The 26,641-nt window shown below is 43.4% G+C and overlaps 1 protein-coding gene across 1 annotated transcript; it reads left to right on the forward strand.

Moving 5' to 3' along the window:
- The first annotated feature begins 7,165 nt into the window (after positions 1-7,165).
- LOC139325895 (ficolin-1-like) lies at positions 7,166-22,366 on the forward strand. Its single transcript, XM_070955934.1, has 10 exons — positions 7,166-7,274; positions 7,405-7,518; positions 7,857-7,910; positions 8,981-9,016; positions 9,361-9,387; positions 9,719-9,754; positions 10,519-10,646; positions 20,246-20,375; positions 21,591-21,725; positions 21,873-22,366. The coding sequence occupies exons 1-10, from the start codon at positions 7,187-7,189 to the stop codon at positions 22,121-22,123; spliced, it is 999 nt and encodes a 332-aa protein (XP_070812035.1). The 5' UTR covers positions 7,166-7,186; the 3' UTR covers positions 22,124-22,366.
- The last annotated feature ends 4,275 nt before the right edge of the window (positions 22,367-26,641 follow it).

A 26,641-nucleotide genomic window follows, 5' to 3' on the forward strand; every position in this document is an offset into this window, starting at 1 on the left:
AAGAGGGTGGGGGGAAGAGAAAGTAAGAAGGAAAGAAACGAGAGGTGGTAGGTTTGAGGAGAAAGATTGCTGTACAATAAAAAAGATGAAAGGGAAGAAAGCCAACCCCAAACAAATATAAAGATATTAAGATAAAGAATGAATTGTTAAACTTTAAAGAATAAAAGAGAACAAATATGAATAAATAGCAATAATTAGAAACACATACAAACATACAATGTATTTTCTTTGAACAGAATATTTGGCTGGTTCACAAATTTAAACAGCGTTTAGTCATTTCAATTTAATTTATAATTTCTATATTTCCTTTTTGCCATATTTATTCCTCATCTATTTTTTTAAAAAAACAATATTACCCTTCATCCTCATCTCTAATCTTAATCAAATTCAATTTTTCCCTTCTATTCTATATTATACCCCTTCCCATTGTCATCTATTTTTATATCCATCCTCACATTGGTTAATTATGTAATATGAGTTGTTTAATACAAATTCAACATTTTAATATAAATCAATTAGTTATATAACTATCTTTTTTGTATATTAATCAATATGAACATGAATATTCCAATTATTTCCATGCAATCCAATTTCTTACAAATCAATTAATTATATTTACCAATAATAATAAACCAAATAATTTCCCCCATATATTCCTCCAAACCACAACTTAACCATTTCTGCTTTCAACACAGTATACAATTAATAGTATCTCAATTATTACAATTCCCTAGTTAAAAAGAGCTTTTTTTTCTTTTGTGTTTTAAAATCTTGAACTCTCCTCTTTTGCCCTAAATAATTTCCCATTGTTTGCACCTACCTTTTTTGGTGAGGAAAAGGAAAATAAATCTGCTGCCTAATTTTCCAACGTTGCAAGCAAACAGCAAAGCCAACAGCCTGTTTTACTTTCAGTTTCGTTTTGAGCTTGGTTTGCACAAAGAGAAAAAAAAAACTGCTGAGCAATTTAGCAAGAGCAGAGCCCTGCGCAAATCAGCTGAGAGGGGGAAGCCGAGCTAATCAACGTAGGGCGGCCCTTTGAAGCCCCGGGGCAAGAGTTTAAACAGGTTTTTTCCCTCTAGCCATCAGCGGGGACTCAGGAGGCAGCTGGGACTCAGGAGGCAGAATGAAAAATCGGGACTTTTTTAAAACGCCGCGGGACGCCGGACAAATTGCTCAAAAGCGGGACTGTCCTGCCAAAAGCGGGAGGTCTGGTCACCTTAAACAAAGATCTACCTCCTTCAGGCAGAGCCATAGTAGGAATTGCCAAAGATCCAACAAAGATAGGATTAGCCCTCTACACAATAGCAGCAGAAACTCACCACATGTGACCTGGGAAGCACATGTGACCATCAGCCAGCAAGACCCCCACCCCCTGGGAGTCTGACAACCAATCAGAGTACTCTTTCTGGGCCCCAAGAAATGCAGAGCCAGAGAGAGCATAAAAACCCGAGGATTTACTGTATCTGCCCCTTTTTCTGTTCAGGAACTTAAGCCATGTGATCCTGTCCACCATTAAACCATCTTTCCAAGCAGTCTCCATGTTTCCAGTGTCTGTTTCCCCACTTGTAGCTGAACCCAGAAGGATGTTTCTTCCAACACTGTTACAAAACTAGCAGCCATTAGCACGGCTGCTCTGAGTTTTCCTTTCAGCTGGTGCTTCTTGGTTTTCTTAAGGGGGGGAGGGCTGGCTTGAGTCTCTTGGCACTGTTTTCTGAGGTTTCTGGCACTGTCCTTTTGGGGTGTACTTCCCACACTACAAAGGCCACTCCTGGAGTTCTGCTGTGTGGCTGCTGTGGCTGAGCTTAGTATCAGCTGGGGGAGGCTGGATAGAGTTGGGGTTCATTTGATCTCCAATACTGGAGAAATAAAAATCAGTTGATGCTCCAGTTGTCTTCCTGGGAATGCCTGCCCCCACCCTCACCCCCATCACAAGAGGTGATCTGATCAATCGATCCTTTGAGCTTAAAGGGGGCAGAAGAGAGCATTCCAGGGAGGGGAGGAGTTCATGAGAACAATCAAAGCTACTCCGATCCTTGCATGGACACCCAAGCAGAGGCTCTGTCCAGTACCTTCCACCTCCCCAGCAAGACCTGCTGTCTAGGGACCCCTTCCATACCGTACTGTACTTATCAGTATGCAACCCAATGACCCTCCCTCTCAAAGATCTGGGGGAGTGGGGGGCTTAGTTTACCCAGGGCAAGCACTGCCAGGTCCTTCAGGCACCCAAAACTCTCAAAAACTGCAGTGCAGAAGAGAGACGCCCAGGGAAAAGTTGGTGCTCACCACATCCTTCCCCCATGCCCTCCCCAGCATTTCTGCCCCAGGGAAACTCTTTTCTCCTCGGCCTAATACTGTTCTCTCCATCCATCCCCAGGGATCTGGGGGGGCAAAGCCCTAAGCCACAGCAACCTCTCCCATGCCCGAGAACATCTGCCAACCCTCCTCCCACGACCTCCTAGCTTCCCCAAGGCAGGAAGCCTGAGATGACCACGGTTTTGAAGAAGAGATTCCAGGACCCTGTTGTGTCTCTGGGGTTCTCAGCAGAGGTGGGATTCACTTACCTTCCTTACCGGTTCGCAAATCGTGCACGTGTGCTCGCATGTGCTGCCTCTGTGCATGCACACGGCCTTCTGCGTAGGAGCAGTGTGCATTACATCCGGGCAGTTGGGCGGAGCCTACCGCAGTCACCGCTACCGGATCTCCCGAACTGGAGAGAACTGGCTGAATCCCATCACTGGTTCTCAGGCAACTGAGGGGTCCCCAAGCATCCTGAAAGGTAATTCTTGTTCCTTTGCAATCACCTGTTCTGCGGAACAGTCGAAACTCTTCTGAGGAAACCAGGGCAGAGTTTTGTTATATTTCACACTCACGCACATGTATGAATGTTATAGATTCTAGTGAAAAAAGGCAAAACTCCTCAGAACATCAATGAAAATCACTTTCCACTGCATGGAGTTAAGGTACGTTTGTTTCAAGGGAGCCCGTATTGAGGGGGTGCATATAAAAACGATACACCCGCACAGGCTGATGTCTCTGCTTTTTAGTATGCTGTCTAAATTTGCTATAGCTTTCCTCCCTAGGAGCAAGCATCTTTTAATTTCTTGGCTGCAATCCCCCATCTGCGGTGATCTTGGAGCCCAGGAAAATAAAATCTGTCACTACCTCCATTTCTTCCCCATCTATTTGCCAGGAATTGAGAGGGGCCGGGAGCCATGATCTTAGTTTTCTTAATATTGAGTTTCAAGCCAACTTTTGCACTCTCCTTCTTCAATTTTAGCCATATACAATAGCCAATTGTAGCCATTTTAGTTAGCTCTATATTATGCTCACTTATTCCTTTTCTCTTTTCTTTCTCTGCATTTCTAAAGGGGCGGCTTTTGGGCTCGCCACATTCTTAAGGTTGGGAGGAGGGAATAGATAGTGAGGATGGTTTTGGCTCGGTGACTATTTATTTATTTATTTATTTATTTATTTATTTATTTATTTATTTATTTATTTATTTATTTATTTAACTTGTATGCCACCCTATCTCCGAAAGGACTCAGGGCGGCTCACAACAATAAAATAAGCAAAATTAATGTTAAAAATACCCAATAAGATTATAAAAAGACCATTAAAATCCCCTTTAAAACCCCCTTCAGTCCAAACCAGCCAGGTGAAATAACCATGTTTTAAGGTCACGGCGGAAAGAGCAAAGGTTAGGGGCGACCTGGAGCTCCAGGGGGAGCTGATTCCACAGGGTAGGTGCGCCCACAGAGAAGGCCCGCTCCCTAGGGGTCGCCAGCCGACATTGTCTGGCCGACGGCACCCCAAGGAGGCCCTCCCTGTGAGAACACACCGGGCGATGGGGAGCTGTCGCTGGCCACAGATGGTCCGCCAAATACCCCGGGCCTAAGCCATGTAGGGCTTTATAGGTAATTACCAGCACCTTGAATCTCACCCGGAGGGCAACCGGTAGCCAATGCAGGTCCCACAGGACGGGTGTAACATGAGAGTGTTGGGACACTCCCATTATTACCCGCGCGGCCGCATTCTGCACCAGCTGAAGCCTCCGAGTGGTCTTTCCCTGTGGGAAGAGATGCTGTCCCTGCTGAGAGCTGAAGGTGGAGTTTGAAGACACCAGACAATGTTGATTTTGCTCTTATGCCCCCAGAGATAAGGAGAATCCAAGACCTCAGTGCCTTCCGCCGTACCCTTAAAACCCACTTTTTCCAGCAAGCAGGGCGGGCTTAGGAAGAAATTTTTTAAAATTTTTAAATGTTTAATTGGTTTGTGGTTTTTTAAATTTTGGGCCAAATTTATATAGATTTTAATTGTTTTTAATATTTGTATTTCATGTTTTTAATTCTGGCTGTGCACCGCCCTGAGTCCTCAGGGAGAAGGGCGGTATATAAATTGAAAATAAATAAATAAATAAATAAATAAATAAATAAATAAATAAATAAATAAATAAAAGGGGGTAAAGGAGTTAAAAATTAACTTTGAATATATATTAATATTGTATATCAACATTAGTATTATATAGGTTGGAAAATTACCTTGTAAATTAGATAACTAGGAGTTATGTGAGGGTACTATTGAATAGATATAAAAATGTGATTAATGGTGGAAACTAAAATTTGAGATTAAATAATGAAAGAATATATTTTAATGAAAACATATGTATTCATAGTAGAAATATAAGGATTGGAGTATTGGAAAGAATAAGAATATGAATAGATGTATACGAAATGTTGGGATGATTGTGACTAGTACCAGAAGTGTATACTGAGATATTGAATAATGAAAGAAGGAAAGATCACATCTTTGAATATTAGAGTGACATGGGAAAAAAAAAAGTTAAAATAGAGATAGAAATAAGTGAGGAATTATAGTAAAAATAGATATTAAAATGTTACAATGTCTGGAAGAAGAAGGGGAAAGTTTAGAACTGAAGGACGATAGTAAAAGCTTTGCGTTAAAAAGATGAAAAATGAAAATGGAATGTATTATCAGGAATAATAATGTTATGTTTGTTTGTATTGAAATGTATGACACCCAGGTATCACACCATCCACGTAATGAGATGTATACAAAAATAAAATAACCTTTTTAAAGTTGATTTTGCTTTTATTGGGGAATGTGACTTTTGTGGGATGTTTCTAACAATATTATGTGGTGTCATTCCGGTTTGTGTCAGATCCGGAATCACAACAGCTTTTGCCAATTTGATGTTTGCCTAAATAAAAGAAATTTGTTTTGGAAGATGGACGTTTCTTTTTTGAATGGGTTTCATCACTTGGAAACCTGACAGCCGGTACGTTCCGGTTTGACACCTCCGGTTCCTGTCACCCTGTCACCCTCCCCCCTCTGCTCCCTCCCTACTTCCCCAGTTTCCTTCATCCTCCCTCGCGTTTCATGGCAGGATGCCAACTGAAGCGAGTATGCTGAAGATGGCAGGCCTGACATTTCTCTTGGAAATGGCCAATTCTTCGCAGCTCTCCTGATTGCCCCCTCCCTTCCCACTCTGCAAAGGCCACGCTGGGAAGATCCTCTTTGAGGGTGGAGAGAAGGCTACGCAATGGAGGACATTCCTGGGAACCCTTTGGCACCTAACCAAAAAAATCAACACTACATTCCAGGTGGGAAAGTTGTGTGAGAAATTATTTGAGGTGGCATGGCCCTTGGCCAGAGAAGCTGTGGTGGATCATGCGCTGGACCAGCTGCTTTCTAAAGTCGCTTCCAACTTCTAGGTTCCCAGAAATAATTCTCAAAAGAGGACTCAGCAATGAAAGATAAAACAGACACCCGTCACTAAAGAAATACACAAAACACGGCTCCGCTAGTGAGGATTCCATAGAAATACAATTCTCTTTGGAAAGTTCCTTTGATCTAATTGTCCACCTGGCAGAGAGGACGCATTTTGCAATGATACCAAAGGGATTCAGATAACTGTATTTTTCGGAGTATATGACACACCTTTTCCCCCCAAAAAAGAGGGTGAAAATCTGGATGCGTCTTATACTCCGAATTTAGCCCCGCCCAGCTTCTCAAACAGAGGTTTCAGAGGCTGAAAAAAGCATCATAAATGAAGCTTCAGAAAACAAGCCCCCAAACAGAGCTTCAGAGGCATTTTGCAATGATAGCAAAGAGATTCAGATTAGATTCAGATTAACAGAGTTGGAAGGGACCTTGTAGGTCATCTAGTCCAACCCCCCGCAGAAGGGGGGTTATAGCAGAAGACCCTATACCATTTCTGACAGATGGCAGACCAGTCTCTTCTTGAAAGCTTCCAGTGATGAAGCTCCCACAACAACTGAAGGCAACTTCTGTTCCATGGATGGATTGTTCTCACTGTCAGAAAGTTTCTCCTTATTTCCAGGTTGAATCTTTCTTTGTTCAGTTTCCATTCATTATTCCTTGTCTGGCCTTCAGGTGGTTTGGAAAATAGTTTGACCCCCTCCTCTCTGTGGCAGCCCCTCAAGTAATGGAAGATGCTATCCTGTCTGCCCTGGTCCTTCTCTTCACTAGACCAGCCATGCCCAGTTTCTGCAACCGTTCATCGTATCTTTTAGCCTCCAGTCCCCTCATCATCTTGGTTGCTCTCAAAGCCAAGGATTTTCTCAAAGACAACATCTGTCCCAAATTCTCTATTAGTTTTTCCAGGGGAGCTGAAAGACCTAGGAAGGAGGCTTCTCCTGGCTCTTTGATGGACAGTTATCATAGCAAAGACATCTCTAAATCAGGACTGAAATCAGAATTTTTTCTTCATGGGATTCACAGCATCTGACCAAACCTTCTCCTTGCCTTCCTGCTTTTAATCCTTCAGTCATGTTTTCCACATTTCTACAAAATCAGGAAAGTTACAACATGAGCTTTGCGTATGAAAATCCTAGATCCGGTTTTGCTTCTTCTCTCACCACTTGGTTTAGTAAAGTGTGCTTTCATTAACAATGGATTCAAGAGGCTTATTTTTATAACTGACCAAGTTGCCACGATTGACAAATGCAGTAATCCCCCCTCTAGAATGAAGGATTACCCATCTGCTGTTTAATTAACAGAGGTGTGTTTTGATCAACAAGGAAACATTCTGGTGTTGTGACTCTTTCCCCAAAGTCCCCGATTAAAAGGAAAAGGGACAAAAGCAGGCTGCCCACATAAAAGCAGAGGGTCCAGGGGAGGCTGCAGTCGGAGTCCAGCGGGCACCATGAGGAGAGCTGGAGAGCAAATGGGTCTCCTCCTCTTCTGCCTGATGATCGCAATCCACCGAGGGGCGCAGGAGTCCCCCCTCCCAGGTGAGGAGCAGGCAGGTTGGCTCTGAGGATGTGGGACAGTGGCCTTCTGCCCTCCTTCAGAGATGGGAAATGTAGCATAGCTCTAAAAAAAGCCCTTTTTTGGGCTCCAAATGTTTTCCTTCCTTTGCAGAACTTAAGGCGCTGGGCCTGGATGGCAACAATACAATAGCCATTGTGCGGGGGAGTCCAGGCTTGCCAGGACCACAAGGGCCACGGGGGCCCCCTGGCCTTCCAGGGGCCAAAGGTGAGTCTGTGAACAGAGGGTGAAGTTGGCTCCTGAACCTGACCCCTTCCGAAAGAAATAAGCCGTCTTGTCACAAGGCAGAAGGAAGGTGCCACGATGAAGACTGCCAGGACTGGCACAAGAGGGAAGAAAACTGTTTCTTCTGGGCACTCAATCTGTTGAAACTCCCCCCTCCCAAAGAGGGCATTTCCTTGGGTTTGCCACCTGCTCTGGTTTAAATCTGCACAAAGCACAGAGTGGCTGGCAGGGGGCTGCCCATCCAGCCACCTTTCAGCTGGGGGCTGCTCCTCTCCCTCCCTGTGGGCACCTGGAAGCCTCACTATGTCTTCCCTTAACAGGTGAAAGATGCTTGCAGGGAAACCATGGGAAAATTGGAGCCCCTGGGCCAAAAGGTAAGGTGGAATGAGAGGGTTTCCGAGTCCAGGGTTACACAGGTGTGTTTGGGCAGCTGGTGGAGAGAAGGGTACATTGGGAAAAAACCCAAAGAAAGGACCCCAAAACTGGAGGGGGAGGTTGGATTGCTTGATCATTGTAGATTTTAGAAAAATCTGGCAGGGTCATACTCCACTCTAGTATCAAGGATGCAGATGTAGGGGTGGTCACCCATCAGTATTAAGTATCTGGGGATGCAAAAAAACTAACAATCTGAACTGATCTCTTCAGATGTTATCTTTAGTGAAGTGTGCAAACCAGCATCTACATGTTTTCCATTGGATGAGAGCATATCTTTCTCCTTCTGTCCTGGCCACTTTTTACAGAGGCAGGATGGAGAGCATTTTAACAAACAGCAACCCTATTCGGTTTGGTAGTAGCAGTGCCTTAAATAGAAAGTCCCTACAGAGAGTGGTGAGGACAGCAGAGAAGATTATAGGAAGCTCACTTCCCGTGATTCAGGTTGCTGCTTATAAGAGCTATATGCTTAGAGCTCCACATACCCACTTTACGGTATCTTTCTGTTGCTCCCCAATTGGAGGAGTGTTTCTAGCAGGACTACCAGATTCTGTAACATCTTTGTTCCCTATGCCATCCGTCTGGTAAACTCACAAGATTGGGGTTTTTTTGCCATGTGTACATGTATACATCAAGATTAGACCGTGCAGTTTCTCTCTGTCATATCATATAAGTGGGCATATGCATAATTTTGTATTATTTTTTTTATTTTGTCATATTTATGTAGTGTATATTGGAGGTGGTACCTGTTTGAGAGCCATATGCAATGAAATTTCATTTAAATGTATGCCAATTAGTGTCCATTCAAAGTGACAATAAAATTATTCTATCCATCTTCTGTCTATTTTGAGCCTGAAGTATAGGCAGCCTTCCCCCCACCCAGGAGCCCCGATCCTCACTTCTCACCTTTGTGTGGGCAGGAAAAAAAGCACTGGCATCTCTGGGGCTGCCTGGGGTGAGGACCAGGTTGAGCGCAGGAGGTTTGAAAAAGAATTTCTTCCCTTTGATTCAGGAGAAAAAGGGGACCCAGGACAACCTGGAGAGAAAGGTAAAAGTTTGGTTGTGATGCTCTGGGACCCTGCTTCTTATTGTGGGTGCCTCCACTCTACCAACCAAGAACTGTGTTTGTCACAAATGATGTAAATCATGTCATCTGGTTTTGCTCAACTGTGCCAGAACCATTTTCCAAAAGGAAGGGGCCCTCCTGAAAATGGCTTATGATGCCCCTCAGGGTTTTAGGAGGCTGGGGAGACAGCGTGGTACCCATTTCCCCCCAGCAGATGTTGCTACTTATGAGCTTCTGGGGTTCAGCTGCTTGGCACCCCCTCTTGATGCTGCTGGACCCTCCTAAAACGGAGGAATTCTGCCCTCCTCTTTCTCTTTGCATTTCAGGCGAGAAAGGCGACCCAGGAGAAATTGGTAAGGACTGTGGGGAACATCGGGAGGAGCTGCCTCAGATCGGGGCCTCTGCCAGCTTCTCTGTTCTCTGAAGCAAAAGGGGCCCCTGGCTGAATTGTGCAGCTCAGCCCCTCAACAAGTTCAGCGGGGCATGAAGTTAAGCTGAAAGGGATCCCTGAGAGGTTGGCAGTCTGTGGCACATCAGACATAGTTGTTCCTCTGTCCCCCCACCAAATTCAGGTCAGCATGGTGGGATCCCTCCCTCCTCCTCGAGCCTTCCCTGCCACATGGGGGGTGGGGGTGGGGGCACGGGCAGGAATTGGCTTTTTTTCCACTTCTTTCTTTTTTGCAGATGAGAAGAGGCTGGAGGCGTTTCAGTGCAAGCAAGGTGAGTGTCAGGTTTCGATGTCGTCTCAAATGAAATAAATTGCATTTCCAAACAGATAGTCTTTGAATAAATCTTTCATTTTATTAAGCACGACAACCTGTCCCCAATCGTGGCATAGCCAACTCTGACTTCCTAACCCCAAACCTTCCCTTTCCATTCCCCAATTCTCTGTGTCTCATTGGCCCTCTTCCAAATCACTCTCCCCATATCTACTACTGAAGCTCCCAGGAATGTCCCCCCTCCCATCTCATCTCCTAGGGGATATTATCTTCAGGGAAAATAAGTAGGTGAAAAGTCAAGCGTCCTCTTGCCAGCTGCCCCTTCTTCTCCTTCTTATGTCAGCACTAGAGTAAATACAGGTTGAAGTGCTGACATCGAGTTTGTGTGTGTCCTTATTATGCAACCCACCCACCCCCACAATTCCCTAGAGAGACAATGCTGTGGCTGGATAGTTCCAGCATTTACAGGATCCACTTCTGACCACCGGCAGCTTTTGGGAAACACAAAAAAAAGGGTTTGCACTAAAACAGATTTCATCTTGAGAAGGAAAATGGCTCCTCCAAAAACATTTCAGGAGGGTAGCACCCAATGCTATGGGAAGCCCCCATCCCCATTATGCAACACCAGAACTACTTGATCCACCTTACTGGCTGGATGCCTACTGCCAACCAACGGCAGCCACTGAGCCAGCCCCTCAGGAATAAGACCCTTTGACAAAGACCCTGGCACAGAGAGCGCCAACCTCCTGCTCTCTTTCTACCCAGGTGCCCCAAACTGCAAAGAGCTCTTGAAAAGAGGAGTGGTCCTGAGCGGCTGGTACACCATCTATCCCCAGGACTGCCAGCCTCTGGAGGTGCTGTGTGACATGGACACCGACGGAGGTGGATGGATCGTGAGTCCGGTAGAGGGCAGCTCTTCCCAGGTGCAGCCAAGGCATTCAGCATTCCTGACTGCAGTGCCCTGGAGGGAGCCTTTCGTGGGAAAGGGGGTTATGCCCCTTGGCAGATACCCTGTTGTGGCCCATACACGGCCTGTGCAGCTAGTAGCCAGGATTGTAACTATCAGGCCCTGCCTCTCCTCCTTTCCCAAGAAAGTATAGACTCTTGAAACGTGGCATTTCATATAAATGTTCATGGAGCACTTTGTTTATTAGCTGCATGAATACGGCTGGGGTTTCTTTTAATCCAAAAGGAAGTACCTTAAATTGGTAGCAGCCCAGTGGTGTGTTAAATGCCGTTTTCCACTCGTCCCCCTCCCTTATTCTTATTTGATAGTATGCCTCTCTCAAGTCTAGGTTTGAAAAGATTTTTCCTTGCAAGAGGTGTGCTAGCATGTCCTTCATAAGGGGGTGTTTACATATTTTGTATGCTTATTGTATTCAGCTTCCTGTAATCTACGCATAATCTCATAGGGCCATCTTTTTTCTCTCTGAAAAATATACTGGGGCTGCGATTTTTGCGCGTGCTGGTTCAATGAATCCTCTTTTCAGGTTTCTGTCAATGAAAACTCTTAATTCTGTCAGTTCTCTAGGGGACATGCTATACATCTTTGGTTTGGGAAGCTTTGCCCCTAGCGGGATTTCGATTGCGCAGTTGGTAGCGTGGTGGGTGGGGAGTTCGCTGGATGCCTTTTCATTTAAAACCTCAGCTAGGTCTCTGTATTCCTTTGATATATCCCCATTTGGCATTCCCCAACCGAGCATCACCTTTTCGCAGTCAGCCCCCCCCTCCAGTCTCCCTTTTTTGTCGTCAACAAAAATTACCCGTAACTGAAAACTGATTGACCCTTGCTTCCAGTTAATTTTGGGATTCCATTTTCTCCACCATGCTAACCCAAATACTAATGGCCATTCCATGCTGGGTGCCACCACAAATGTCAGTGTCTCTTTGTGATTATCCGTAGTTATTTGTAGGGGCTCGGTAGCAAATATGGCAGGTTCTCCCCCGAATATTGATCCGTCTAATTGACAAAATTCAATCAGGTTCCTTGGTCTCCTTAGGTTTATTCCCAGTTTCCTTACTAGGGTGGGACTTATGAAGCAACCTGTGCATCCCGAGTCTAGAAAAGCCGAGAGTTTTACTTCTATGCTTCGACTGGGTATAAACAGCCTTAGGGGGAAGGTAAGCGGTTAAATTGGGTTGCTTACCAGTAGTTCATCTTCTGGGTCGCTTTCGGTGAAAGTTGGTTCCTCTGGTTGGATTTCTGGAGTTTTGGTCCCCAAAGGGTGGGGGTCCTGAAACTTGACAGTCGCCTTGCTTCACAGGGCAGTTTCCTTCCCTCGGGGGCTTGGCTTTGTGGGTTCCCCCCTGACAGGTGGTCTGATTTTCTCACCGGCATCTTCGAATGGCACTCTGCAGCTTGGTGCCCCTCCTTCCTGCACTTAAAACAGGCCAATGACCTCAAGGTGAAGAGGATTGGTGATTTGAATTGCTCTCTTTTCCCCTGGAGTGGGGATCTCTTTCAGCCTTGGCTCGGTCGGTACGGGTTCCTAACCATGTTGATCTCAGCTTCCTCCATGGTGTGGTACCACTCAGGCAGGTGATCCGGTGCTTCTCTGGTGACACAGGCATTGTAGAGGTCATTTTTTTTAATTGAAAAAGTTTTACAAACATCAATTTTCCCCCATTTTTTCCCCCTCCCCATCCCTCCCTTAACCCCCCCAAGCCCTCCCCACCCCCCATGACTTCCCCAAGGTGAAATCCATCCGCATTTATTATATCAGAGTTTACCACCCCTCTATTCTCCCCCCTGTGTACTATACAATTCTTCATAACAATAAGCTATTTTGCCCCGTATAAACTATACATTTCTACACAACATTTAGCTAAAAGCTATCTGGTACTTCCTAGTTTGATATTTATTCTGCACATAATCTATCCATTTCTTCCACTCCCATGCATAGGTCTCTTGAGTCCGATCTTTTAAGTATGCTGATATCTTCGCCATTTCTGCAAAACTGGCCATCTTCAAAGTCCATTCTTGAATTGTAGGCATATCAGCCCTTTTCCAATATTGACCAATCAATAACCTAGCTGCTGTCACCATATACAATATCAATTTTGTTTCACCCACTGAAAAACCCTTAACTATACCCAGTAAAAACAGATGTGGAGAAAATTGAATTTTTTTCTTTAAAACATTTTGCATAACCCACCAAATTTTTATCCAAAAAGCCTTAGCTTTCTTGCATGACCACCATATATGATAATATGTAGCATCTAAGCAATCACATCTCCAACATTTCGGTTGAACATTAGGATACATACATGACAATTTTTTAGGATCTAAATGCCATCTATAAAACATTTTATAAAAATTTTCCCTTAAATTCTGCGACTGTGTAAACTTAACATTCTGAACCCATATTTTTTCCCAAGTTTCCATCATAACTGGTTCTCCAAAATTTTGTGCCCATTTTATCATACAATCTTTAACCAATTCATTTTCTGAATCTCTTTCTAACAAAACATTATAAACCCTCTTAATATGCATTGGGCCTTTCTCTTTTATCTGTCTAACCAGTTCTTCTTCATGCAACATTAAACCAGTTTTTTGATCTTCTCTCCATCTCAATTGAAGTTGATTATACTGTAACCAAGTTAAATTAATCCCTTCTTCCAACAGTGTGTTCAATGTCTTTAGTTGCCCTCTGCCCCCATCATTAAAAAGTACTTCTTTATATAAACCCCCCCCCCGAGTGACTTTAAATTTATATTCCGTATAATGTGACCAAGATCCAACCACAACGGTATTTTATAATCCCATTTGAGTCGGTGCTTCTTCCATACTCTCATCAAGGAGCTTCTAAGTATATGGCTATTGAATACTTTATCCACCTTGTTTTCATAAAATAAATATGCATGCCAACCAAATTCAAGATCGTGACTTTCTATATTCAATATTCCAGTCTTTGTCCTTCCAAACCAGTCACTTGCTTGTGTAAATGCTGCAGCTTCATAATACAGTCGCAGGTTTGGAAGTTTAAGACCACCCCTTTCACGAACATTTTGCATAATTTTCAATTTAACTCTTGGCTTTTTCTCATTCCAAACAAACTTATTCACTCCTTTTTGCCATTCCATCAAGTATTTGTCACTTTTAAGCACCGGAATCATTTGAAACAAAAATAAAAATCTAGGTAGAACATTCATTTTAACTGCTGCTATTCTTCCAAGTAGAGACAGCTGCAGTTTTTTCCAGGTTTCCATATCCTTTTGTACCTTTCGCCACAACACCTCGTAATTATTTTGAAACAGTTTTATATTTGAATCTGCAACTTGAACTCCTAAATATCTCACCTTTGATACTATTTCAAAGCCTTCCTTCCTTTCCGGTTCCTTCTTTTGATCAACTGTCATATTTTTAACTATCACCTTGGTTTTTTTCTGGTTCAGTCTAAATCCTGATACCATACCATATTCTTCTATAATGTCTTTCATCTGGATTATTGATTCCATCGGCCGTGTTAGGGTAACAACCAGATCATCTGCAAATGCCCTTGTTCTGTAATCCTCTTGCCTTATCACTATTCCCTTCAAAGTGCTCGAGTCCCGTATTGTACTCAACAAGACTTCTAGAGTTAGAATAAACAACAACGGGGATAACAGACAATCTTGTCTTGTGCCTTTTTCTATACTAAAGTTTGTAGTTAAACTTCCATTAATAATAATTTGTGCTGTTTGTTCTTGGTAAATTGCTGCAACCGCCTGTACAAACTGATCCCCAAAGTCCATCTTTTTTAAAGTCTTTAATAGAAAGTTCCAATTCACTCGATCAAAGGCTTCTCCGCATCCAAAAATGCCAGCACTGCAGAGATCTGTTTATTCTTCTCAAGATATTCCAATAAGTCTATAATTTGCCTCACATTATCCTTCATATATCTGCCTTCAATAAATCCTGCTTGATCATGATGAATTACCTCTTGAATAACTGGCATTAATCTGTTGGCTAATACTTTTGCAAAAATTTTATAATCTGTATTCAGGAGAGATATTGGTCTAAAATTTTCCGGTTTTGTAGAACCTGCCTCCTCTTTTGGTATCAAAGAAACAAAAGCTGCTTTCCATGAAGGGGGTATTTTTCCCCCTTGTTGTATACTACAAAATAAGTCTTTAAGATGTTCAATCATTTCTGCTTGTAAAGTTTTATAATACACCACAGTTAAACCATCCGTTCCTGGAGCTTTAGCTGTTTTCAGTTGTTTAATAGCAACAATAATCTCCTCAGCTGTTATTGGTAAACTCGTTCTTTCCTTTTGATCATTAGAAATTTTTATAACTCTCTTATCTTCTAGATATTTATTTATAAGTTCATTCTGTATATCATCTTTAGCATATAGTTTGGTATAATAATCTAAAAAGGCTTCTTTAATTAGTCTTTGTTGAAATACTTCCTTTCCTCTATACTCAATACACCCAATAGTCCGAGAACTCTGCTGTTTCCTCAATGTGTAAGCCAACCACCTGCCCGGTTTATTGGCATTACAAAATGTATTATGTTTCGCAAATTGTAAATTAGTTGCTGCTTGTTCCGCTGTAAGCATATGAAATTGATCTTTCAAAAGTTTTATAACTCCTTGTAATTTTTCATCTGTTGGATTTTTTATAAGCAACTGCTCTTTTTTCTTTATCTCTCCTTCCAATTCTAATCTTTTTCTTTGTTCATTTGATTTGTGTTTAGAGTTCATATAAATCAGTACCCCCCGCATATACGCCTTACTCGCGTCCCAAACAATTTCAATAAGGGTACCCTTATTCAAGTTCATTTCAAAAAATTCTTTCATTTGTTTCTTAAGTTCATTTACATTCTTTTCATATCTAAACAAATTTTCATTTATTCTCCAAGATCTTCTCTCATTCTTTCCCATTTCTATTTCTATCCATACCGGGCTGTGGTCTGCTAAAGTTCTCAGAAATATCTTTGTTTTCTTTGTTTTTGAGAGTAAATCAACTGTAAGTAAAATAAAATCAATCCTAGAGAAGGATCTGTGTCTATCTGAAAAAAAAGTAAAGTCCAGTTCTTTTGGGTTATGCACTCTCCAAATATCTTTCAATTCCAAATCTTCTTTCATATCAAAAAAAGCCTGTGGTAGTTTAACACATGATTTTGCCAAGCTCTTATCTATTTTAGGATCTATTACTCCATTCCAATCTCCCATAAGTAAGATAGATCTATAGTCCCATTGTAGTATTTTAGAATGCAATAATTTATAAAAAATTTCTTGTTGCTGATTAGGAGCATAAATTCCAATCACCAAGATTGGGCCATTATCTGTAAGAAGTTCTATTGCTATATATCTTCCACAATCATCTGCTTCTATAATTTTTGTTAGCAGTCTTTTATTTGTATAAATCACTACACCATTCTTTTTCTCCGAATTTGAAGCTATAAACTGTGTTCCTAATCTAGAATTTATCAAATATTTTTGATCTTGTATTCTAATATGAGTTTCCTGTAAGCAAATAACATCATTATTAAATTGTCTCAAATAATGAAATATCTTCCTCCTTTTCTGTGGTGAATTCAATCCGTTCACATTCCAAGATAAAAACTTAATTGTCATTTGTGGTCTCCTGAAGCGATAAGAGCATTTGCTGAAGTTGCTGTTCCAGACTAGTAGTCTTCGGCTTGGCTCCTCCCATGGCTTCGGATTTTTGTGCTTTACCATTGACTCCCTGTTTATCTTGTGGTAGCTTCGAGCTCTAGAAATTGCTTGTAAACTGCTTGAGTTATACGCTGGTCTTTAGCACTGTGCAACATCAGGTCAAGATCCGCTGCCACTTCTCTTGTATTTTTAGGTGGTTCAGCTAAAGCCTCTAAGGGAAGATCCAACAAGGGTTTGTCTAAAAAAAACCCTGTTGCTCCTTGGGTCTCCATTGCCTCCATCTCCATCTGCTTCCTCTGCTCTTCAAGCTCTTGTTCAAATTCCTTCTCTTTCTCACCCTCCACTATGGCTAACACCGAAGAAGTACGTGGAGATGCTGCACCAGGTTTAAAAACATTAAAATAGAATTCTTCTGCTTTTTGAAGAGTGTTTAATTGATATCTCTCTCCTTGATACCTCAATATTATGCCAACTGGAGTGTCCCATCTAAATGGAATTTGTTGTTTCTTTAATTCAGTCACCAAGAACCCAAAGTCTTTTCTATCTCTTAACATCTTAGGTGGCAACTCTTTGTAGATCCCAATCTCTCTTCCGTCCACTTGAATAGTAGAAACAAATGACTTTTGTAAAATATCATTTCTTATTCTTCTATTTGTAAAATATATCACCACATCTCTAGGCAATTGCCTTTGCCTTGCCACCCAAGAATTCACTCTATAGACCTTATCAATTTTGCAAAAAATCTCCTCAGGATCAGCCTTTAGCATAACAGCCAGAGCATCAGCACAGACCCTTCTCAGATCTTCTCTATTATTCTCTTTTATGCCTCTAAGTCTTACAGCATACTCCATAAATCTGAATTGCATCATTGTCACTTCATTTTCAAGCCTCTGCGTTTTATTATCAACATTGGAAATTTTCTGATCAGTTTCCTTCATTTTGGATTCTACTTCTGAACTAAGATGTTCCACTTTCTTATCAATCTGGACCACAATCTTTGACAGACCAGTCATAGCTGTCAATATGTCCCATTTCACCTTGTCATACTTTTCTTGAATCACCTCCTTAAATTCCTGCTGAGATTTTTCAAATTTCTGGTCTAAAACTTCATTTTGATTCTTCAAAGCCACAGCAATAAATTCCTTCAGATCTTTAAATCCAGATTCTTGTGTTTGAGTCTGTGTCTGCAAGCTTAAAGGCTGCTCTTGTGGCTTGTGAGTGGGGGAGCCCCCCCAACAGCTTTAGCTGGCTTTGTCTGCTTTGAAGCCATCCTTCCACGCAGCCTGATTCTTTCTAAAAAGGATATCCTCTCTCCCTTTCCACCACAAAAACCTTTCAAGAATTTCCCCAGCTTTAATCAAGTCCCAAGGGAGAGGGACCCAGTCAAATCACTTTTAAAAGAACTTTTCCTCTTTCTTCTGGCCAGCGCTGTTATTTTTTGTTACTTTGTAGCGCAGATAAGCTCAAACAATTCCACTTTTGCTTTCAGCTTTCCTTATTGCTAAAGCCGGGCGCCATTTTAAAAGAACTTTCACTTCTTCTCAGTTACTAAATTCACTCACAGGGCTAAGAAAAATACTTGCGGTTTAAATTTGAAGTCCAGATTTCACCCTGCTTCTTTTTGACAATTTTCTTGGCTTTCTCTCGTTTCGTTGGTCGCGTCGCCTGGCTCTGCGAAGTGCAGAGTCGTCCTCAGAGCCCGGAGCCTTGGCGCGCTGTATAGGGAGCCTCACCCTACTTCCTCCCCAGATGCTAAAAAAAACAATCTGGGGACTTCAAAGGGGGCTCTACCTTGTCGCGCTGGCTCTTCTCCCGATTCCTCCGGATCGTGGAGTTTTCCAAGCCACCTCTCGGCAGTTGGAGCAACGGGGCTGGTGATCTTAAAAGGACCATCTAACAGCAACAACAGCTCCAACTGGAAGTGACCAAGAGGTCATTGTTTAATCTATCTTTGAAACAGCTCACCAGGATTTCTTCCAGCCAGTCGACGCGGCAGGTCAGATCCTGGAACTTCTCAGTGTATTCAGCTATGGACCATCGCCCTTGCATCACGACTTTGATTCAGTCTTGGGCTTTTTGGTTGGCTAGGGCAGGGGTCGGCAACCTTAAACACTCAAAGAGCCATTTGGACCCGTTTCTCAAAGAAAAGAAAACACCGGAAGCCACAAAACCGTGCCTGACTATTTCCTGAGCGGCCACAAAACTAGCATATGTAGTTGAATTAAACATTCTGTTTTCTTCTGAAAGTTTTCTTTTCTTGGATTTATCCATGGTTGGCCTACCAGGAGTCGAAAAGCTCAGTAAATCATGTGCCGGTGGGTGTTGCACATTGGCAGTTGTGACACATATTTTGAGTGACAGGGAGCCACAGCAGAGGGGTAAAAGAGCCACATGTAGCTCCAGAGCCACGGGTTGCTAACCCCTGGGCTAGGGGGTCCTCGAAATGGTGACACAGAGCCATCACGAATCTGTCAAAGTTTCTCTACTCTGCAGTCTCCGCATTGTGCAGGATGACCATCCATCTGGCCACGGCTCCCTCTAACATGAGTTTTGGGTTTGAAATGCATGCCCGTATTCTTGCATGTGAGTACATGCACCATGAAGAATCCCAGCTACTGCGGGTTTCCATCAAATTTTATTCCTAAGGGTGGTGCTTGTCTCTCCAACTGTGGGTCCCTGGGCTGACCTGGTATATTCATGGCAGCTCAGATGGGGGGGGGATTTGCTATGGTGGCTATTCCAGCGGCATCGACTTGTTCTCCTGTGGCGGGGTCTGGGGTAATCACCTGGGCGTCTTCTGCGGCTTCTGCTCCTCTGGGTGGCGGTTTCAGTTCCCCCCTCAGGTTGATGTTTTCTAGTACCTCTATTACCAGCCAGTTGATGTGGCGCTTCAGCCGGTCCTCCCTCCTGGTTTCTTCAAAAGTTTCCTCTTGATTGGACAGGGCTTCCAGCTCTAATTTCCAGCCAGGCTTTCGACTGCCTTGGGTTTGCTTAACTCCTCGAGTTCTCCCGTCCCAGCTGTCTCATTTTTTTCCAATTCCGAGCGACCAGTGCAGTTTCTTGGAGTCTTCTTGGTGTATCTCCATCTCCATGACTGGGTATAAGGAGCATGCTTCCGGTTGAGTGATGGTGGAGATATCTGCGTAGCATTCGATTTCTCCTTGTTTGCTGCTTTGCTCAGACATCATTGTAAGGTCCCCACGATAGAGTGAAAATATGCTTCTCTGGGTTGACTTAACTTTGCAGAGTCTGCATTCTGTCAGGCCTTGCCTTTCCTCCTTTCCCAAGAAAGTATAGACTCCTGAAACATGGTATTTCAAAAGGAATCTTTTATTGAGAAGAAGTGATAGCAGGACAAGGCGAAGCAGACTCTAAATTCCCTCCCAAACTATACAATTAGAAATAGGGCTTTAGAATCCCTCCCTCAAGTCCGAATGTGGATTCAGCCAATCCACAAGTGTGAAGATGTTATTTTAACAGTCGTCCTGAGAAACATATAAGGAGCCATTCCCAGGATCTTCTTCTGCTTTCAACAAACTGAAACAATCCACATGGCCCTCCCTCCTTATTACATTCCAAAAAAGGTGAGAATACTGCAGGGTGCTTAGGCGCCAGGAAAAAGGTTATAAAATACAGCTTATCCCCATGCTCCTCCCTCCCTCCATTTGAATGGCAGTATCACGTTAGGGATCTGACAGTAACTTTGCTGCTTGCCAGGAATGGGATGAACCAGAAACCGAATCTTTCCTGAGACCAGAAGGGAGCCGGAGGGATCCTGGGAGGGGGTCCAGCACTTCTGGGTGGAGAAGGCCAGCTCTGAGACCACTAAAATTTGGGAAGGGGGCCTGCTGAGCTGGAAGGTTAAGTGTCCCAATTCTCCCCCGTAGGTCTTCCAAAGACGGTTGGATGGCTCGGTGGACTTTTTCCGGAAATGGGATGCCTACAAGAGGGGATTTGGAAACCAGTTATCTGAATTCTGGCTGGGGAACGACAACCTTCACCGCTTGACCTCACTGGGTGAGGGGCTTCCCCTTGCAGCCTTGAACCCTCCTGTTGCCAGGGGAGGGGCACAGGGCATAGGATCTTCACTGGGAAGAGCCCCTTAGGTCCCTCTGCAGATGGGGAGGCACAGAGGTGGGATTCAGTTGCTTCAGACCAGTTTGGGCGAACCAGTTGTTAAAATTTTGCCCAGTTTGGCGAACCGGCTAATTCCACCACTGGCTGAAATGTGCTTCTGTTTTTGACTGATGTGCTGCCTCGTCACAGCTGCATGTTCATGTTCCAATCCCCCTTGCCTGTGGCAACTCGAGAGTAGGCCAGGGATGCATTGTGAGTTGACAGAGAGATTAGCTTGAACTGGTCAGAATTTGTTCTGTCCCCTTCGCACGCACAAACACAAACAGACAGCCAGGAGTTAATGAATCAAACAGTCAGGAATTCCTTTAAGATAACAGTCTTAGCAGCGAACCATGAACTGCCTGCCAAGAGATTTTACTCACTAAGGGAGGTTTTTTCTCCTCAGTCCGATATACCAAATTAATTCCACAAAGCAAAGAATTGTCAAAGTCCAGTCCGAAGAAATCCAAAAAGAGATTCTAACAGAGTTCTAGAAACACAATATGACTTCCGAGCTTTTCAATTTGTCCGTCACAAGGCCTGAATAGCCGACACACCCCCTTTTATCCCTTGTGGGGTGTGGTCCAGTGACTCAGCTCAATCTCTGGCCCGCCCACGCCTCTTTCTCTGCTGCGCGCGCTTATCCTTCCGACGCTGTCTGGGATCCAGCCAAAACTCATCCCCCTCACTCTCTATCTGCGGCTGCTCCAAAGTGCCTTGCTCCTGGCATATCTCTTGGCCTTCAGAGGAAACCTGAGGCATTGCCAGAGAGAAGGGTCTGGAGAGGGAGGCCTTGCCAAATCCTCTCCTTCACCTTCTGAGTCCTCGCCCTCTGTTAGGACAGGCTCGGGGGTCAGAATCACAACAGAATTGCTGTATCCAACCTCTATCTTTGAGGCGAGTGGCCAGGAGGCAGGGCTAGGTGTGATGAGTGATGTTGAGTTGGCCACACCCACCCAGTCACATGACCACCTGGACACACCTATCCCAGCCAGAGAACTGATTGTTAAATTATTTAAATCCCACCACTGGGGAAGCGCCAGAGAAACAAGACTGTTGGGCTGTGAGTCTGAGCAGTGCGCCAGCTGATCCACGTGGCTGTTCTCTTCCTCCTAGGAAAGAATGAATTGCGTATTGACTTCACGGATTTCGACAATAAGGATTCCTTCGCCAAATATGCGTCCTTCCAGGTGGCTGCAGAATCCCAGTGGTATCGGCTAACTCTGGGTGCCTTCACGGGGGGCCCTGCAGGTGAGTCCCTGACAAAATCCAGGGGGCCTCAGCATCCTTCTCCCTGAGCCTTCCTGGACTTGGCAGTGGCAGTCAGGCCAATGAATGCCTCCCAGGAGATGCTCTGGGCTAGCCTTCCAGCCACCCATCCCCCTTTCTGCCTCCCAGGTGACTCGCTCTCCCAGCACAACAACATGACCTTCTCCACCCAAGATAAACGGCAGGACCCCAAGAAGTTCAACTGCGCTGAGAAGTACAAAGGGGCTTGGTGGTACCATGAGTGCCACCACTCCAACCTCAATGCGAAATACTGGATGGGAGAACACAAGTCTCGTGGGGTCGGCATCAACTGGGCTTCTGGGAAAGGGCCCTACTACTCCTACAAGCGCTCAGAAATGAAAATCCGGCCTGTGGCTTAGGCGGCTCCTTCAGCTGATGGGGCTCTTTCTTTCTGAGGGGTTCCAAAGGGCATCTAGTCTATCCCTCTGCTTTTCATTTGCTATTTTGATAGGGAGCTTGCATTTTACAAAATTCACATGATTAAATGATCTTGCAGATTTGGAGGGGAGGCAGTTTTTCTATTTGTCCCCCTTCAGGCCCACTGGAGTTTGGGTAGCCAACGAATGTTAAATAAATATCGTAAATAAATAAAAATATGAACTTCAACCCAGCTGACAGTCTCCAAGTCTGCCTTATTCCAAGAGGATAAAATCTGCCAGCCTTTGGCAAAGGAAGGGCTCTGAGCTCCCAAACACAGCCCAGCAGAACCAGTTAAATATCCCATCTTTCCACCAGGAAACACAAGGGACCCAGATGCATCTTTTTATCCATCATGAGTCTCACAATAAAAAAAAGTGCTCCTATAACCTCAGGGAAACAGTAACAAACTCCCCTTCCCTTCCTTGGAAGAGGCAAAATCTGGCAAGACTGGTTCTTTGGTTGTTCTACTGCCTGATGGATTACTTTACAGATCAAAGCATAAAACAGCTTTATCTGGAGAAGAATCTTGAGATCTGAAGGACAAATGTCCCTTTCCCAATTAGAGAGATATTTTGCATTCTGGCTTCCTCCAAAATCAGTGGGCAGGCTGGATTCAGTGCCCTTAAAGGTGCCACCCCATTTCAGCAATTCTCCGTTGCTCTTGCGCCATCTTAAGAAAAACAGGGGAGCCTGCCTTTTGAACAACAGGAGAATAAAACAAAAAAAGGGACCAGTCCCTGAAAGGCTGTTTGGAGGGCCCTTAATTCTTCTCCACCGGGACTATGCTTGGATGCCTCCCTGGAGCTGCTGGGCTGTGCATTAAGAAGGGGAAAACCCCATGGTTCAGAGCTGCACTTCTTGTTCCTGGAGTCCCGCTGGCTGAGGATAAGAGCAACGGGGTATAGAAAGTTAGCACCCACCCCCCTCCTAGAGGAATGAAATATTTTGAGGAATATTTTAAAGAGGCAGGATAAAATATTTCCCCTAAAAGAGGGAAAAAAATCTCAGCTGGGGCTCTGACAGAAACTCAGAGCCCCAGCTCCCTGCCCCCAAGCAGATACTGAGCTGGGGCAGCTTTTAGAAATGCAGATTTGGTAAACCATTACTCCATTACTCCATTACTGCAGCAAAGTCTGAACAAAGGCAAATTAGCCCTCACCCAAGAGCCAACACAGGGCAAAAGCCATGAAGCCATAATAGAAAGTATGGCACCACCCTCCAAACTTCAACCAAGCGTAGCTCAGTCAAACAGCTAGGATTTGTACTTTGCCTATAGAGCCAACTATGATCCATACATAACCCCTACATGGCACCATGGGAGACTGACAACAGTCAATAGAATACATGTTCTTGCACAGGAACAGGAAGCTCAGGTGCAAAGCCCAAGAGAAGGTATAAAAACCCCTCACTCTCAAATCCATGTGGTCAGCTGCCCAGAACCCATGTGCTTTGTGGTTCTGTCCATCATTAAACCATCTTTCCAATCAGCCTCCAGCCTCAATTTTGTCTCCAGTGTCTTTCTCCCCAGATTGAAACTGAACCTGTTGGATATTTCTTCCAAGAAGGGGAAAGCAGCCAATTTTACATGATTCTTTCTACTCCCCCAGTGGCTTTTAGGGATGTTTACTCTTATCCATGCTGTGTCTTTACACATTGTGCCACTTTGAATATTTCACGAGTTGTTCACAACACTATGTCAGAACTGTCAGGCTTTGGGGAGGGAACCCCTCCCTGACCTCAGGTGGAGAAGGGCCTCACTTCTCAAAGACAACATCTGTGGCCAAATTCTCTAGTGGCTTTTCCAGGAGAGCCCATAGGTTGAGGATGGTGGCATCTCCTGGCTCTTTTCTGGATGGTTTTCAAGGATCTTGAAATCTGGATTGCAATTGGACCTTTTCCTTCAAGGAATTCACAGCACCTGACCAATACTGGATAAAATACGGACCAATAATGGATAAAATACTTGAGAAAAACCAGATCTGTGAATATCTACTCACAAAAAAAGTTATAACTAGGTTTAACAAACTGGGTTTGTTAAAAACAGATCATGCCAAACCAATCTTATTTCAGTCTTTGATAAAGTGACTAAATTTGTAGAGCAGCGAAAAGCTGTGGAAATAATATACTTAGACTTCAGCAAGGCATTTGACAAAGTAGACCACAACCTACTGTATTTCTTGGTAAACTAGAGAAATGTGGGATAAACAGCATTACCACCAGATGGATTTGTAACTGGCTGACAAACCTGTCACAAGTAAATGCCTTATTCTCAAATGGGGAAAATGTACATACACAGGGTATCAGGGGTTAATTTATTCTTCCTTCCTTAATATATTCATATGTAACCACTCCCATCCTTTACTCCGCCTCATTAATATAAAAGGGGATGTATGCACCTCCTTCCTTGCTTCTATCTACGATCATTCAGAGAATATAGAATGCCTAATGTAAATAAATAGTGCTTTGCTTAAATACTTTGTTCCTGAATCATTTATTGAGTCTGATCCTCAAAAATACGCAGCAATCTGGTAGCAGAGGATGGTTGGACTGACTCAATAAAAATTAGATATGCCTAAGAGAGAAAACTCCAGAAACAAAAGAGAAAGACCCAACACCAGGGCACATAATAAACAGATGGAAACGGATCAAGAAATGATCGATGAATCCACAACTATAATAACAAAAGAATCTGAAGACTGCACTACAGACAACGAAGAGATAATCGATGAAACTGATGACCAAGAAGAAAACGAGATAGAAAACAAGGAACTCAGATCAGAGATACTGAGACTATTGAAAAGCCAAAAAGATGACGAAAATCTCATCGCGAACCTCCAAGACATCATAAAAAACAGCGGAGCAGCGAGAGAAAAACACATCGTAACAGATGAATCTAAAGAACTAAAAATGGTGAGCGAATTGCCTATAGATAAGAATATAATGAAAAGGAAGACTAACAGTCCCGCACAAAATTTTGAATGGCAGCCATCTTGGTTTCAACAGACCACTAAGATGAGCGAAGCAGAGCCAATCAGAAAACAGAATTCAAAATGTCTGGCGCGAAAAGCCCTACATAGTGTAAAAAGTAAAAAAGGAAAAATCTACTCTTCAGAAGAATCTGATACAGACATCGAAGAAACTTCAATCGAACTACAAATAGAATCAGCAATGAAAACTCTCTTTGAAACATTCGGCCTGAATTTAAAAATCACAAAAGAACCAACGAAAGCTGGCGATCAAAGAATAAAGAAAAGACAAGCAAGCAAGCAAGCAAACGTCTCGGAATCTACCCGCTTCTATCCAAACGGCGAGAGCACCAACGCCTGAGCCCAGAGAACCCTGTAAATATTCCCCCACGCCGCAGACGATTCCAGGGGCCAGAGACCTCAACAAGAACAACTTCAGCGAAAAGAAGCAAGCGCCAGTCGTCACCTGGACACCCAAGATCGAGCCGGAGACCGAGTCATCGGAGGAAGAACACTACGAGGGAGCTACAGCAACGAGAACCTCTCCCGACAGCTTCAGAAGCGAAATGAGCAACGCGCATGCGCAAACACACTCAGACAACTACGGAGGACATGAAGAACAGAGAGAACCATTCAGACTCGTTGCGAGCATACCCACACCATTCTGCAACTATCAACATTTACAAGATCATGGACAACCTCCAGTTGTAAGTAATGGAACAAATAATATTGGGAACTTGCCCAATGATTTCCCAAAACTGAGAATAGATGGTATTAATTTACAGGAATGGTGTCAACAACTTCAGGTTGTTTTTCTAAAAGAGAACTTATTATTTTTTATAACTAACCCTCCCAAAAGGCCTTGGACTCTAAAATTGGACTGTCTGCACCACAGAGCATTCTACTTATTAATATCTAGTATATCTCCTGCTATGTATCATAGTATTAAGCATAACTTGACTGTCTCAGAGATTATTCACTGCATGTTTAAATTGTTTCATAGTGAAAGTGTAGCAACCACTACAAGAATGTCTAAAGATTTCTTCTCAGCTAGGATAAAACCTGGGGTTACTGTAAGTGAACATTTAATATCTCTAAACAAAATCAGAGCAGAGCTACATTTAAGGGGAGAGATAATTTCAGATCAAACAATGAAAAGTGTCATCATTAATTCATTAGACCCATCGTGGGATAATTACATATCACATTTAGACACAATTAATTTGGGATACTTATCCATAGAAAATTTATCGAATAAGCTAATAGCTGAAGATAATTTAAGAAGAAGCCACTGTAATACACACCTAGAATATAGACAAAGTAAGAGAGTGGTATTTCAAGAAAAATATCGAGAATCAATTGAATGTTATAATTGTGGATCCAAAGAACATTGTAGAAGAGATTGTCCTAAATTTCTTAGAGAAAGACAAAAACATGACTATAGAAGCAGATATCATAACAGACAATCGTCTATTGACAGACATAGATATA

This window comes from Pituophis catenifer, unplaced genomic scaffold (genome assembly GCF_029215685.1).
Source record: "Pituophis catenifer annectens isolate HBS135680 unplaced genomic scaffold, rPitCat1.0.hap2 SCAF_17, whole genome shotgun sequence".
Classification (NCBI taxonomy): Eukaryota; Metazoa; Chordata; class Lepidosauria; order Squamata; family Colubridae; genus Pituophis; species Pituophis catenifer.